The following is a 17,105-nucleotide window of genomic DNA, read 5'->3' as shown; positions in this document are numbered from 1 at the left end:
CGATTTTTCCAAATTTGCTGCTAAAGTTCAAAATAATGTTACATGACACTAAATTTACATTGGTGCATGTTTAGCAGGTAGCAGACTATGCACAGAAAAAATCATGAGAGGAACACATTAGAAGGCACATGAAAAATTGCTAAAACAAAGCCCGTTTTTGAACTTCTCACTCGGAAGTGGTTACATCTTTTTTTGTTGCTGTGCACTTTTGCTAACAGTATTTCCATTCACAAAGTTACGCAAGTATGGTATCAAAAGAATGAAAGCATAACAAATTAAAATTTTTTTTTCGCTCTTAATATAGCAACATAATGCAATTGCATAAGCTGCATTCTTCACCTTTTCTCAATTAGTGTGAAAAAAGGGTGTGCGTTGAAAAAATAAGGTTGGTTCCATTGTATGGGGAGATTTGCTACATCATAAATTTTACTAATATAGCTAGAAACCCCTCAGTGAACCTTATCTGAACGCACCCAGCTGGAGTATTAATTTCATGAAGGAAGAGGACAGAAAGAATAATGAATTAGTCTTAGGGCAATACATTTATATAAAGTGCAACCCTTTTTTCAACCCTTCCCTTTTTTTTTCGGTGTCCCCCCCTTTTTTTCGTTCTCTCCTTTTCTTTCTTTTCTCCCGGACTTCCCACCCTCCTGCTTTTGTCCTCTCTTCTTGGGAACCATGCTCATAGATGTCAGGCGATAGCGCTCATTCTCTTTGAAGTCTCTCCCTTTACAACCAGTCGCCACCGACAACCACACATGATGTCACTGCACTAACCCTTTAAAACTAACATGCCGAGGATAAAGAGTCCGCTTTTGACAAAGATAGGTCCTCCTATCAAAACGTTGACCAGCCTTTCCGAGGCACCTTATCCCTGTTTATAACCTTTATACCACAGTGTGCTATTGCATCTGTCAACCTCTTTCTTGATTTTGGATCTATAAAGTTCAATAGTGTGTCAACATAAATTATGGGTGATTAGGGCTGATAATAAGCACAGGAGGGAGGTAGAAATAACGAGTTTGGTGGCATCAGCCACCACCTCGATTCAAAGGAGACCTTTATCATATTCATCTGTCTATTCACCCAGGACTGCATTCATAGTAGCACTCCTTTATCAGCCAGGGACCATGGATAGAATGCCTAAAATACTGGAGAGGGTGGACAAAGTGGTTTGCTGTTTGCATGCACTCTGAGACCCACACCACAAAAAGGGAGCAACAAGCAGCTTTCTTGGCTAAGTACTCTCGAGTGCTGGAACTCGAGAGTAGCCATTAACAGTAGGGTGGTGAAGAAAGCAGGACCTCAGAAAAATGCCAACACAGGACTGGCTGTGCAGTTATAAATATTTATTTGCTAACAGTCTTGCTTTTATATATATTACAGGCAACAACGCATCATGCGGCTGCAGGGCACGGCTTATCCAGTTACATAAAACGTATTCCATGTAATGCAAAGCTTCATTATAAAGAAACCGTCTGTCATCCGAGCACATGCCTGCACACACTCAACGCTTGCAAAAGGAAATGCCAGAAGGACATTCATGAGAACACTGAACATGCACGTCATCCCACTATCAACAAACTGCCATTCACCACAATCACCTTGAAGATGCACTTGTCCAGTGTCAAAACAACTCCAATCTGGTTACGTAAGAAAAGCAAACATGACAGCTGTACAGGGCTTTTAAAACATCAGTCATCGTAACAGTTCACTTAAACCTCAGTAAAGGAGTTCATTATAATGCAGTATATGTACACGAAATATACAACCCCTTGGGGCAGACCAAAGGAAATAAAAATTCAGCCGCTGTGAACAGAGCAATGCCATTCACTTTTGAAACAATCTGCAGTGCGAGACCACTGGAGAGGGAGCAGACGTGGTGAGCAAGTGCCTCAACTTCAACGTGGCATGCAGTCGTATTCCCATGGGGGGGGGGGAGGTAAAAAATAAATGCGGTCTCCGATGTCTGCAAGAGCAGAAGTTCTTTAACTATGACATGGTTGCACCACCACCAAAAGCAAAACATACATCATCCACTGCATCATTTCAGTGATGCATGCATAATGTATGTGAGGTGAACGTCCAAACCCAAACCCCTGTACCAGAGCTGCCACCCATTAAGCCTGACCCAGAACACATAGACATCTTGAATGAACTGGGTTGGAAAGGTGTTGACCACTCACGCTTGCACACCCAAGTTGCCATTCTTTTTCATTTGTGTACATATATATATATATATATATTTCTGTATGATCAAGAAATCACAGTTAGGTATACTTGCTTCAGTCCTGCCTTACATGACACGACCACTGTTGTTTCAGGTGCATGAGAGGAATGAACTGGGAGCACATGGCAGGTGAAAACAAGATCATTGCACAGTGGCCATCAAATAAAAAAAAAAAAAACGAAAAAAACACTTATCAAGCAAAGTTTGCAAGGCAGAAGCTTATCACTGGCGTAGGAGCAACAAAGGGGATGTTCAGAGGTAAAATGATGTCACAGGCACAAAACACAGTCACCACCCTCCCCCTTCACCTTTTTTTCTGCCCATCCTATCCTAGGCACTTGCACGCACAAGAAACTGAACAATAATGCTGCAAGCAGCGTGGAACAGATGCTGTGATGCACAGAAGAAACAAGAATGGGGAAGAATGTGATGAGGAATAACAATGCTGCGATGCAAATGGTGAGATGTCGCAGGAGAGGAGAGGTACTGGAGAGCTTGGCATGGCTGCTTCATCCCACACACACACACAAACTGCTGCACACTTGGAGAAGTTGAGCTCGGTGCTAAGACCATGACTTGTTGTAGCCTTTCCAGTCCGCTGGAGGTGCCAAATACACTCGACGACCCTTGTAGAGGAGAGAGACCACCCCGCGATAACCAGTTCTTGGTACACCAGACTGCAGAAGGCAAGAAAAGTAAAAGCACACTTCAAAAATTAATTCACACCGATTCTGGTCATTCCTTTCAAGGCATCAAAAATTGCAGCTCAGCAAGAACAAAAATGCACTCAGTAAAACAAACATTAAGCAGGCAGTTGTTTGTATGCGCAATGCTCTGCTAATATCATGGACATATAACAGAGAGAAATGCGTAGAAAGATGCAAGAAAGAGCAAACAAAGTGAAAAAAAGAAGAACTGGCTGTGGCTTAGCTCAGGCTATGCAAAGCGAAAGCTTGGTTTAGCCTGGTTAAGTCTTGGTTTCACTTGGTTCTTCCAAAGCCTGCCTTTGTGTATAGTTGTGGCCCTGCATCCGGCATTTTGCAAGCTGAACAGCTTGCTCTTCCTCAGTCTCTGATGCTAGCTTCGCGCGCTTGGCGTTGTGGACCCTCTCTAGTGAAGCAGCTCGCCAGCGATATCTGTGAGGTGGTCAGACGCCGCTTGCCGACAACGGTTCAAAGCCTCCCACTCCCGCGCAACGCTCGCACAAGACGGCCTGGCGTCGCTCTCATCCATGGCCAAGCTCGCACTGACTAGACGAGTGCAGTGGTCCTTTCAGCCAGGTGTGCAGCAAGACATGCAGTCAGGCGGCGACCCAGCTTCGGACAGCCGGCGGTGCCAAGATGCGTTGCTAAGGCTACGACGCAGCTGCGGTCAAATGAAGGTCAAACTGCTGGCGATTGTGTAACTCAGCTCGACGTGGTTAATAAAGCTTTCGCTTTAAAAATTGCAGTTGCCGTATGCAGCCAGAATTTCACTGTCTCATCCGACGATTAGTACTATACTCCCTAATGCGAAATTAGAGCACAGCTTTATGTGTGCTTGCATTTTGCTATATATTGGCTGGCACGAAAAATCTGTCTCACGCAGCACAATGCAAACCGAAGTGAAGTGTGGCACAACTGCCTCACTAATTGGGAGATCACGAGAGGCAGCATGTGGGTGACGCATGGCCGCGACTCACAGCAGATGTCGCAGACAGACCTCCGCTCATGCAGCGCTTTGTTTCCATGTATAGTGTCGCTGAATGCGTTTGCCGCATGCTTTATCGATGGCGCCAACAATGAACTACGATGTGTGCTACTATGGTACCATCTCATAGCGATCGTTGCTGCAGAAAACATCTTGCATGGCGCTACGCTTTACTTCTCACGCTTTCCTTCTTCAGGCTCTTCACCATCGCCATCTTTCACATCCTGCTGCACTCCGCATTCACTCTTTCTTCCTTCACTGTGCTCATTCGTTCGGTTACGCTGAGGACACTGACGCTCAATGCAAAAACGTGCGCCCAAGAGTGGCACTCTAAAAGAAATCTTTCTTTTATGTCAACTCTAGTGCATGCTACTTTCTTTTGTGGAGAGTGGTGCTCCCTGGTGGTAAATAAGTGGAGAGACATGGCATCTTGCACTTTAGGGCACTTCTTTTAACAAGGCCATGATCACTTCTCGTGCTGTCGGAAATATTCAATGCTGATGAAACGGCATTGCTCTGGCAGACACTTTCAAACAAGACACTAAATCTAAAGGACAGCACGGTGTTATTGTGGAGGAAAAATGAGCAAGGCATGCGTCTTGGTTTTGCCAGCTACCAAATGCGTGTCTCGTTCAAACTGCGACTATTTCTTATTGCCGAGGGCAGATTTCTGCTTGGCATCACTATCGCAAAAGGTAACCTAGTCCAATATGCCTTCTACAAGAAAGTGCGGATGGCATCATAGAGTGGCTCCGGGCATGCGATGTTGAACTGGAGAAATCTGCACCACCAGGTTTGTCTTCTTGTAGACTACTGGTATCAGCAAACAGCTTTTTAAAATTCCGTAGGCCAAAATGAATACGACCTCAACCTCCACTTGGCTGGATTTACATGCAGTCTGGATTTAACAGAACCACTGCATGCTACATCTGCACCATGGAAAAGACCATCAAGGCAGTGGTGCGCATGATTTGTCGCCGTGCATTTGTGGGACCACAATCCCGCTGAATGCATTTCATTCATGCTTCCAGGGTTACACATGAGTGGGAATGAACTTAGATGTCCTGCATGCTGGAAGCCACTTTCAAATCTAACAGCGTCTGTTTGGTCGACCCAATGCTGACTGATGACCATCTCATTTTAATGGCGCACCGTAATAGACATGCGGAGCATAGTCACATGCAATTCACAGTACAAGTATGCTGATGGTGGCATGGTGCCATGTCAGTACACGCTGGTTTACTTCTGCACTGCATTCATTTCTTTTTTATCTTGAATAACAACATGGAAGAAGCACATCGAATTTCCAGACCGTGATTGGCTCCATTCCACAGCTTGTGCAAATGAGCCAATTGCAATTGAGGAAGTCGATGCCGATCTGGCTCGATCACGACTGATGGTGCCTTGTGTCACTGGGATATCCATTCGGCAGTGCAAGTGGTCTGCGACATTCATGTGCAGGAAACAAGTACACTTTTGTGTGTACAACACAGATAAACAAATCTATAAATTCCAATCTTTTGCAATTTCAGAAAACTGACCGAGGTGAGTGGAGTTTCCAGGTAAGCTTCAGATAGGCATGTCTTGTATTTATAAATATTGATATAAACTAATTCACAATCCCCTTCAAGTTCGACATATGCCCAATTGACTGTATAATGAGAATGTTAATAATCATGGCGATCCGAAGTCATTCTCAAATACCTTGGGAACCTGGTACATACAGAAGGTGCTCAGATTGGGGCTGGTTGAACATCTTGAATTTAGAACAGCACAAGGGACGCGACAGTACAGGACACACACTGTGCTTAACTGAAGAAGCTCTAGGAAGACAGTGTTGAAGCCATCGTGTCTAATGGCTAGGCAGTGAAAATAACAGCACAAGTGAAAATTATTTTCAAGAAAAAAGTAAACAATAGTTATTGCAACTACAATGCAAGAAACTTTTTTTACAAACTTAAAAAATTACAAATTAGTACAGTAAAACCCCCATTAACCCGAAGTTGTAAAAACAGAACTTCGAGAAATGCGTAGTTTCAAAATAAATTCACACACACACAAAAAAATTAAGATCCCGACATTGCTTAGACCACACAGCCTTTCAAGATAGGCACCGGTAACTACTAAATTCCTCGCAGAAGCTCAATCAATATACCAGGAGTGGTATCTTCGGTAGGTCCTTATTGCGAGATATTGTGCGACTTGGCACTCAAAACGTCTGGTGCCTACAGACAACAGCGATCTTCGCACAGAGCCAAGCAAATGCTGTTGCACATGGGCATCGATGTGTCCACGCAAAGTATTGTGAAAGTCACTCTGTCGGGTTATAGCGACGCTCCACCTACACCGGAGTATTTACAGCCCACTCCACTAGGACCGGCACGTGCCCACAGTTTGCACACCACCACCGAGCCGAAACGCTATGGTACTTACGCACAGCGCTCGTGCCGGCAGCGAAACGAAGTTCGCTCCGATTACAAAGCCGACCGAGTGGAGCACAAGAGTGCACCTACTTAGCTTCTCGGTCATTCTGCAGCCAATCTGATGGCACGTTGCTTATGTTTCAGCAAGGCGTACTTACCAAATGCGAAATCTACATAGCTCCCTACTGTGTCTCAGAGCGTGAACTCTGGATAGCAGCCAGCTGTAAACAACGGATGATAACAATGGCATAGAATCAAGTGAAATTTGTGACAAACTCATTGTCGCATCACTTTTTAGTGATGTCGCAGCGGTGCACAAAGTATGGAAACTCTAGGGTAGGGGCATTTTTGCAGCTGAGATTTCGAGATATCTGGAGTGCAGTGTGGAGGCACTTGGAGATAGGTGAAAAATAAATGGAGTTTACAACATGCCAGGACAGATATCCTGACAACAGACATTTCTCGACATCAGAGTTAAGAGTTAACGAGGGTTTACCACATATACTATTGTAGCAATATTCACAAAGTATTCAAATATTCTTCATATATTCATTCAAGTACTATGCGGAACTAGCTTGCCCTAACAATTACCTTATCAAAACATCTAGTTTTACAAGCATTTTGTGATGCATCCACTCATATTTCACTGCAAAAATTTATACAGTGGCCGCTCTGTATGAACATTATAACGAACTAAAGAAAGCAAGACCATAAAAAATAAGCCGAACCGAATCGATACATTATTCGCCTAGAAGTCTATCATAGCTTTCTGTCAATATGTCACTCTGCCGTTTAAAAAATTGCTGCCAAATGTACTGCTGCTGCTTCTCGATTTGAACTGCCTGCACCACAGTGGATGGGTGAATGTGATCTCCGTGTAACCTCTCTCCATGCTTCTCTGTGAGTCGGCAGTGATGATGTCACAAGAGAGGCACCATAGCCCACCACAGGTGGTGCCACTCCAATTTTTTTACTTTCTTACTTTTCCACTTACAAAAGGTCTGTTCTTGCTATGACAAATTTGTTACTAACCTTTCAATCTAGCTTGACTTAATATTCTCCTTTAGTGACCTTTTAACTAAACTTCTTACACAGTCTAAACGTTTGTTGAGGCTGCAATGACGACATAACTAGCTGGCGGGTAGGTGGTTACCTTGAAGTCATCCATGATGGAGAGCTTCTTTGCAATACTCTTGAACTGCTCCTTGGAGGTGTAGGTGATGCGAATTGCCCCTTTAGTCTCCAAGCTGCCCTTGAGAACCTGGCTTACCGTGACCAGTGGTGAGCCATACACCTCCTTCACAAAAGCTACATCGTAGTTATCCTGTTGGTGGGGACACAAGATGAGGTCATCAGCAGTGCAGCACAGCGCTAATGTCACAGCAGACAACAATCACTTTCCATCTATCTGTTACTTTCTCATCTGTCCTTTAGTGAACTGCATTAATGATTGAGAACAGGGTGCCCTTGACCCTTCATTATTTAGAAACAGCAATAACTACCCGTCAGATGCTAGGATTTCAACACAGTTATTGGCTGAATGCATGGCTGTTCGATTATTGAGTGTCATAAGAAAACCGAGTGAGCTGGTCCACGAGTGAAGTTGACAAGGCATTTCATGTACAGCACATGTCAGATGTGTATCAGCACTGCATCTGTATTTCGCTAAGAGAGTGATTTATCAAATAAAATCTTGTGGCTACTAGACTAGGGCAATCAAAGTTCTTCCTACTGGTTATCTTGCCTTACTCTTTCATGCACTTTCTGCAGGGTTTGCATGCAGCAATGTCGTGTCACCACTGTTTGTATAAAAGTGTGATTTTCACTAAATTTTTGGTTGGTACTGCTGTTCAATCCTTTTCATGGTCCCATGTCTTTCTGCACCATTTACAGTAATGATAAACAAAGTTTAATATCACGAAGCAAAGCAGGATGAATGAGAGATGCTATGAAGGAATGCTTTGGGTTAATTTTTATCACCTGGCTGGCCAAAAATTTAGAATTTGTCACCTTGAAAACAACACAAAAGAGCTCACAAGTAAAAACACTTGTGACGTGACACTATCTTCTTGCAACACAGTCTTTCATGCTATTTTTCAAAATGTTGAGTGCCCACTGCCTAGCTAGCCAACTTTCCATTTGTCTAAGCTCTGCTCTAGAAAGCCTGACTTTATGTTAAACTTAATATACGATAAATGAGGAAAGGACCAGCACCAAGGCTATATATACCGTATCTACTTGCATAATGATCGCACTTGCGTAATGCGATTTTGTCATCAAAATTCGATTTTTTTTTTCTTTCCTGCGTAATGATCGCACCCTGAACTTGCCGCAGCGATGTCATGTGCCAAGTCTAGCTAATGATGATCCCGCTTATCATCTGTCGAATGCTGTTGAATGCTATGCGAACGACTTTTCCTAGACATACCAAGCGGTCTGCACGCACCAAACAAATTCTTAACCAGATGCCCCATTTCATTCCTTTCCGCACTTCCATGAAAAATACAGCCACAAGAAAACATGCCTTGGCTTTATTATTCCCAGCCTTTATAATGGTTGCGGTCAACAACGACAACAAAAAAAGTGCCTTTCAATTCTTCTCGTCTGCACTCGTGGGCACCCAACAAATTGTGAGCGGCGATAGTAGCCATGTTTACATTGATACGTTAGAAGTGTACCCTATTCATACGCCGACGCTTGTAACACAGCTAAGATATTCACCCACCCTAAGCGGAAAGGTGCGTATTAGTATAGTAGTACAGTCGCACCCGGTTATATCGAAATCGCAAAAAGACGCATATCAGTTCGATATAGAGCATAATTCGATATAAGCTTGCTAAATAATTGGATGTCATAAAAGCACATACCATTTATAATATCACTTTATTGATGAAACTATCTTAGTTTCGCATGTAATAGTCCTGCATTTTCTTCTGCTTGGGCAATTTCACTGCCTGCGACGCATGCACTCCCCCCGTTGTCTAAGGAGTCCGAGCAGCTGAGGCCGCAACCTTCGGCATTTGCACAGAAGCACTGGACTAGTGCGAGCGCACCAATCACTTTGGAGGATGTAGGCAAAGGACCGTCGTTGCTTTCCTCATTGTGCCCACTTTCACTTGTGCTCGGTGCGATGTCGGCCATGTAGCCTTCTGTTTTTGGGCTCTCCCGTGGTCGCGACACCATCATTTGCACTCACAAAATCGTCCACCATTGATTCGTCAACAGCTTCCGGAAATTCTGACAGCTCGCTCCAAACTTCGGCAACGGCTGCGTCGCATTCATCAAAATTTAGTCATCACCGAGCATGCAGAAGCCGGCACGGCTGAAGCAATTTCGGATGAACCACTCGTACACAGCCGTACACTCGTATACGTCGGGTGCCACAGGCACCGGGTCGCGAGTTTGGCAGCTTTAGCCCTAATCTCCCCCTTATTCTTCAAGATTGTGCTGAGAGTGCTGCTCGGAATCTTGCACGCTGCTGGGACATCAGACTTCTCATCGCGTTCGACCCGATTTATGATTTCGAGCTTCACGACGAAAGGCGAATTCTGCCGCTTCATCACGGCAACACTGTGGGAGAAGACCCACAAGGTGCGCACACAATGAGCCAGAAATGCAGCGAGACAACTCGTACTTTCGCTATCTTCCACGACGAGGGCACAAGAGCCCCTGATTGGCTGTCTGAGCAATCAGACAGCCAATCTGCGGCCGTGAGTCTGCGGCCGGGCCAGGATCATTTTTTGCAGGGGTGTGTCGAAGGCTCGTTTGAGGCAGCACGGTCACAGTAGGGAGAGTGGTTGGATGGAGCCGCGCCACCGAGTTTCTCCGCACCACGAGGGAAAGCCAACTTATGGGGGCACTTTTCCGCCGCTTGATGTTCGATATCGGGAGCCGCTGTTATTTTTGTTCGATAGAAGCGTCATTTTTGCTATATATACTCATTGCAACTATACCGCGTCCAGAAATTGTTTGATATATAGAATAATTCAATGTGAACGGGTTCAATATAGTCGGGTTCAACCGTAAGACAAATGCCGCAGTTTTCGCAGCATGCCCGCCATGTGTTTCAGTCACTGGCAGCTAAGTGCATCCATCTCTGTTTCTGTCCCCTCAAAGAGGACATGGCTATGTTATTGTCATACACTTGCCGATATTAACGATATTATTCATTACTGATACAGAAGAAACTGTTTCAATGCATGCAATCTACTCACGAAAAGGAAAAAAATCGTGTTTGGTGCATTCGGCTTGCTCCGCCCGTCGCGATTTTTGTTTTGGTGTCCTGCACTGTTACAGCGACCACCGCCCATTTGTTGAGTTGCTGTCATTCCACAGCAAACGCAGGATGAAACAAAATTTTATTTTCCCGGAAAAAGTTAACATGCGTAATGATCGCACTCCTGCATTTGCGTCAATTTTCTTGAATGTGTGATCATTATGTCAGTAAATATGGTAATCTTCAGTGCTACAACACAGCTCAGTGCAACGTCTCCTAGGTTGTGCAGCAAAAACAAATTGCACCCAATTGTGTTTCAAGGTTGTGCTGGTACTGAGAAAGGAAGGTTGAGTTTATTCTCTTCTACTGAGCAACAATGACTGAAAACATGCACGATCAGTTTCATTGCAACAAAATTCATAGGAAGACAAACTTCTGTGCTAATGGAATGAGTTGGCAAAAAAATTTAATAAGCAGGTTCTATTCACAGAAACTACCCATGAATTTTTTTTATGTAATCGCGGCAAGTGGCAATGATGCTAATGTGTATAAATATAATGGTATATACTGTAGGTCCATAACTAGGCTCGTGTGAATAGACTCATGTGTGAATACGAATCAAATAGTAAATTGACAAATAATAATGAGGTTCGCACACAGTTCAGTTTGCCAATTACCCCTTTCTAGTCCAATGATTCCTGCAGAAATGAATGCTTTAAAACAAATATCTGACAACTACAACAACACTAATCTGAGAAATCTTTGCAGCAGCTACTCAACAACACAACTTGTCTATTTAGTGCCACAGATAAACACGGTTCTGCCCGTGATATTTTTATATCTTTCTCCCATTTATTTGATATAAACTAATAAGGTCCAACGGAGATGAAGGTGCACCCAGCTGGGTATGAAAAGCAGCGCACTATTGTGATGCGCTGCTACACTGCGTACGGCCACAAGCTGCCGGCCTATATCAAAAATTTTCAAGAGAAAGATGTGGCCAACTTGGAAAATGTTTCCGAATAAAGTCATTGTCAAGGCACAAGAAAACATCTGGATGACAAGTGAAATGGCCCAAAAATGGATCAGAATTATGAGACAATGGTGCCCAGAAGCCCTTCTATGTAAACACTCCCTTTCTTGCACTCAATTCATATCGCAGGCACTTAAATGATGGCGTGAAAGTGCAGCTGGTACGACATCGCTGTCATGCCTGTAGGTACGTATGTTCAACCAGATGCAGCCGCTTGACGTTTGCATAAATAAGCTCTAAGGAAAGGCTGAGGAAGTTTTATACAAGCTGGTTGACAGAAAAAAACACCAGCTAGCTCTGATGAGCCACATCAAACATGTGTGCCATGGGCAAGTGGAAGGCTGGGTTGCCATGCGCTGGGACGACATGCCGATGACCCGAGTAGGCGAAGCATTTGCGAAGTGCTGCGTTTTGAACGCACTTGATGGCACTGAAGATTGTGCAGTGTATGAAGAAGACAGTGACTGAAGACAGCTCACTCGCTGCAGTTGCTGGGCAACTGCAGCGAGTGAGCTGGGGAAATTCTGTGGCTGGAGCATAGCTGGACCATCCTCTGTTGCAGAATGGCCTTGTCTCTATGCTGCAGGGAGATCCCTCTGTACTGCGCGACAGGCAGATCCCATTGTCTGCCAGCGGTCTGGGAACTGCAAACTGCGTGCGGTGAGTTGCCATGTCTCTAACGGGAATGTGCTCACAAAGAAAAAGTAGAAAAAAAAGAAAAAGGCCACAATAACTTTTTTTTTTTTGTAAGCTGGATGTGGCAGGCCAGTGTTGCCTGGGCAAAGTGCTTGATAAGGGCGCGAAGCGGAGGGGGAGGGAGCTTGCTCGGAATTTTACAGTATGTATTGACTCACCTTTTTCAGGTAGCTGAGATCTCTGCTAGTAAAAGGCACAAACTTTTTGTTGAGTTGGATAAATTTGAGGTGCTTTTCATAAAAAAGCCCACTGAAAGAAAAAGAAAGCATTAAAGCATAAGCATCGGATGCTCACATCCCACAGGTCGAGATATTTGGTCGCTGGTCACAACAAATGCAGCCTCTATGCGTGTGTTCTTTTCGTGACCAACTTAATGATACAGTAAGCAAATGAGAAATACATTAAGAAAACTGAATAGATGAGCCTAGCCACACATTATCCATTGGTGGGACTGTTGCTTTCCACATGGATGAAATTAGCAAACCATTTGCAACAGGTTGATTCAATGAAAATTGGCTCAATCACTAAACCATGCAGCTAACAAGAAAAATACATGCAATGCCTGCTCCACATTTTATTTATTAGAGGGCAATTTTACTTTTAATTTTGCTTGTGAGCTCAGCATGTTTGAAATACCGAAGTTTTGACATGTCTGTTTTATTTGCTCGTATGGAATACGATAATGTGGAAAGTTGCGCGAGTTGGTGAAGCTGACCAGGACAAGGTGGAGACACACACAGGAGTGCAGCAAGTGTCGTGTACATTCTGGTGTCTCTCTGCATTGTCCTGGCCGGTGCGCTGCTTCACCAATACTGTATAATGACAGAATACAGTTGCCAAGCGATAATTCAGAGGTGATAAATTATCTGGGCAGCTTCCCAGCACTGCTACTTGCCCCATGGATGCAATGTACAAGGACGGCCAAACCTTTTAATGCTGCACAGGGTGCCATTTCGTATTTCCAACTCTGCCTGCCCAACTTTATGCTAATTCAGGTACCGAGATCAGCAGAAACAGCAATGTTTTTGTTTTGATAAGTTGGCAGAGTATCCATGAAACTGAGAGCAATAATGAAGGACTAATCATTTAACCGTTTCTTATTAACCGTTTCTCAAAGTAACTAGCAGTGTTTTGTTATATACCTTTTGCATTTTACATCATCATAATGTTGCTGCCTATGGTATTCTCATTAATGTTAATGACCACCCATCAAAATAACGTGCACTGTTAATTGATAATTCTAGTTTTTTACTTCATACAATAATGTTGCTTGCGGTATTGCGATATATATGCACCCACACCCTCTGTAATGTGCTTGGGTCCCCGAGGGTTCTGCAATAAATCTAATCGTCACCACCCACATCTAAACCTCGCCAGGACAATGCCAAGTGGTCAAGGCTGCATTTGTGTGTGTCATCTGCACTCTGCACACACAGCATTCATTGTTACATGTTCCTTTACATGTGGCACAGCCTTCAGAGACTTCACTGCCTAAAGTTATGAATGTTTGCTGCTCAGGATCAAGCAGCCTCAAATGGTGCGAACTGCACCCTTATTGTCTGCGCAGGCAATGGTGTGCTGGTCAGCAACAGCTATGGGGAAGCATGCAATCATTCGACTAGCGAAGCACAGTCAACCTCTATTGCAAGTTGCAGGCCGATGCAGATTTGGTGCACATATCGCCCATACTTTCATCTGTCTGTAGTGACAGCATGAAAATGGTCAAAGCACAGACCGACCGGGTCACACACAAACATATGTGCGTACAGCAACACACTGACAATCTTTTCTGGCCACACGTAAAATATTTTCTCATGAACTCAATTTTTTCAGACCACTGGTAATTCAAACTTGGCATTTCTGACGAGTCTGAATTATTATCTGCTAAGAAAGCCTGAATTATTGGCCGGCGACTGCAGTGTCGTCAGTCCAGAGGGATGCAAAATGCAATGCCTGGAAGAATGCAATTCGATACATGTGGAAAGTGGAAAGGGAAAGTCGCTTTAGAACTTATTTGTGTTCAGTAGACTTTTGTTTAATTTGACTAAATAATTTGATCTTTCTGTTATTTCAGTTCCGATTGAAGGTTCCGGCTGGCACTATAAAGTTTCTATGGGCCGTAATGTTAGTTATTTAGATCCCGAAATTGGCCATGACTGGATCATTCGAACTTGACTAGTAAGTACAAAAGCACGTCACCCCAAGCACTAGGGGAGAAACACAGAACAGGGAGCCAGAAGTTTGGTACAAAATGCTTGGCGAGGTTTCCCTTACTTGCTGACTCCAATTTTGCCAAAAGTCTTGGTACGCGAAACTTCTGGTCGAATACAGGCTCTGTCCTTCCTCTGCTCAGGTTGGCGAATCCAGTCATCCCAAAATCTGTGCAGAGAAATCATGCATGCACGTGCTCACGCTCAGCGTTTACCTTCGTTCACTGCAAAAATGAAATTGGCAACAAAGCCAGGAAAAGCTTAAGCTCTCACTCCACTCAACCAAGAACAATGAATGAAGCAAGCAATAGGGCTACACTAAAACAGCTCTACACTACATCATTCAGTTCAGGTGAATTAGTAAAACATGCATTAGCAAGGTGCCCATTCTTACCATGGGACGACGCCTTGCAGGACAGAAAAGATGCACAGACAAAAGGCAGGCGGTTACGCTACTGCCACAATGTTCCTGCACCAGGCCGTCATGACAAAAAATGGATCTCGACAGCGTCTACTTGCTCTTTGTTGTTAATTTTAGGTCACGAAGGACTACGCTGCATACAAAACGAATAGAACACTCAACCTAGCAAGTGATGAATGGTCGCTGAACGAGGAGGAACATAGCTAGAGCCAACGTTTCGGCAATGGGACTTTTCTTCACCTATTCGCTCTGTATGCACAGAGTACACTTTCTGTGGCAATCATTGGGAAGCTAATGATGTAAAGCGTGTGCAAGTAAGAGTACTCCCCGAAAAAAATCATACATGTTCATTCATATTAGTTCAGGCTGGGGAAGAGAAAGTGTAAGCAGCCAATTTACACCAGGAAAATAAGACTGAATAAGAATAAGACTGTGTGTTAAATATCACTTATTTTTCTACTTTTCTCCTCTATGTTCGAGTAAAGTAAGCTCAATTCATGATTTTCCAATCAAGCCAAAGAATACTACCCAGCATGCTTGACATAACTCTGGATGGTCATCACATTCCTGTCTCCGCATGTGTCTCCGCATCTCCGCAATTAGATTCTAACCTAAAATTTCTCAACAAGGTGCCTTCATTTAGCAATAATCAAATCAAGAACATATTTTTCCTAAGATGTGTTATTAGCATTATACTTTGCTTTCATTCAGTGACATTATTTACAGCACTGTTTCCTGGGGAAATATATATTACTGTCATATCTCATCATTCAGCACTTACAAAACTAAGCGATACGCATTATCGCTAAAAGCAGTCTTCTCACGAGTGCTACTCCATTACTTCGAGAAAACAGCATCCTTCCTTGACAACCTTGTTCAACTATCATGTCACAATTACGTTTTATAATTTACTTACTAAATAGCTTTCGTAGAATTCATTGATTCCAGGAATCTCATTAGTAATAACAATAATACCAGGTTTGCATGTAACTCCAATTTTTTACTGCCTGTGGTTCATTCTAACTATGAAAAAATGACATTTGCGGCTATAAATCTATGGAATGCTTTACCTAAAACCATTAAATCTTCACCTTTTCATGCATTTAATCATGCCATTAAGCTTTCTTTACATTTATAACTAAATTTACATCGTTCATTACACTACTTTTACCAGTATTTTTATGCAAGTGCTATAGGATTGTACACTGCCAATTGTTTTTCATTTGTTTAATTTTCCTGTGTTGTATATTACACAAATGTTTTTTTTTTTTTACTTAGCTTGCTCATCTTTCACACGTTTTTACATTGTTATTAAATAACCGAGAGTCTTGTTTGCAGTCTGACTTTGGGACCCTCGTCTGTATATTATCTGTAACCCGTTCGCTGTATCTAAAGAACAATGAATTGAAACTGAAACTGAAGTGAAATGCGAAGCTGTCGCAAGTGGAAGCTGCCCTGACTCAGCGTCTGTTCCAAGAAACCGAAAGCGCTGTCAAACTCTGTTGGACTACCTGGTGCAGTAACACATGTGCAGAAGCTGTGGTCATTGCTAGGGAAAGTTGTCTGTGAGCATGATGACGCCCCTTGTCATCACTTCAAGCCTCCATCTTTCCATGGAATCTGCCACTTGGCACCAACATACTGGTGCTGAGGTTTCGGCACGAAATACAAGGAAAGCAATCCTGAAATCACTCATTTTCCAGCTCAACAAGTGAAAACAAGGTTTGCCAGACTAAACTGACTTAATGCTGCTCTTTGGTGACCCCCCCCCAAAAAAAATATCGCAGCAGGGTAGTGCTTCTAAAGAAACAAGTTGTATGAAAAATGCAATGACCATGCATTTGCACATGCTTTTATTTGCTGTGCATTTTGCTAACCCTTTCCTTCTATTCTCTTTTTGAATAACGAACACTGCTCCTTAGCATTAAAATTGGACTAAGTCGTTTTTCTTTAAATTTCTTGCTTGTGCGTTTTTTGCTGTCGCTTGCTTGTGTGCAATGACCATTGCACACAAGCAAGTCACAAACAGAAACAATGGCATCAGCTTTAGGAAGGACAGAATTACCTTGGATAGAAAAACACACTTGGGTTTCTTCAGCAAAGGTTCCTCAACTGCAATTCTGACTTGCTGCTACTGTTCCCAAATATTTTTGTTTACTGATGCACACGTCATATACATCCTATCTC

At 43.3% G+C, this 17,105-nt stretch overlaps 1 protein-coding gene across 4 annotated transcripts in view; it reads right to left on the bottom strand.

The window, feature by feature from the left end:
• Window positions 1–1,328: 1,328 nt before the first annotated feature.
• Window positions 1,329–17,105, bottom strand: part of LOC126530128 (alpha-1,3-mannosyl-glycoprotein 2-beta-N-acetylglucosaminyltransferase-like) — a 112,276-nt gene continuing 96,499 nt past the window's right edge. For all 4 annotated transcript variants that reach the window (XM_055070113.1, XM_055070114.2, XM_050177564.3 and 1 more), the window contains 4 exons: window positions 14,562–14,666; window positions 12,446–12,536; window positions 7,496–7,666; window positions 1,329–2,907 (listed from right to left, as the gene is read on the bottom strand). In XM_055070113.1, the coding sequence (XP_054926088.1) occupies window positions 2,794–2,907; window positions 7,496–7,666; window positions 12,446–12,536; window positions 14,562–14,666 (481 nt within the window). In that variant the 3' untranslated portion in view covers window positions 1,329–2,793. The remainder of the gene's footprint in view (window positions 2,908–7,495; window positions 7,667–12,445; window positions 12,537–14,561; window positions 14,667–17,105) is intronic.

This window comes from Dermacentor andersoni, chromosome 5 (assembly GCF_023375885.2).
Source record: "Dermacentor andersoni chromosome 5, qqDerAnde1_hic_scaffold, whole genome shotgun sequence".
Classification (NCBI taxonomy): domain Eukaryota; kingdom Metazoa; phylum Arthropoda; class Arachnida; order Ixodida; family Ixodidae; genus Dermacentor; species Dermacentor andersoni.
The sequence above is the reverse complement of the archived record's forward strand: the minus strand, read 5'-3'. Positions and strand labels throughout refer to the sequence as shown.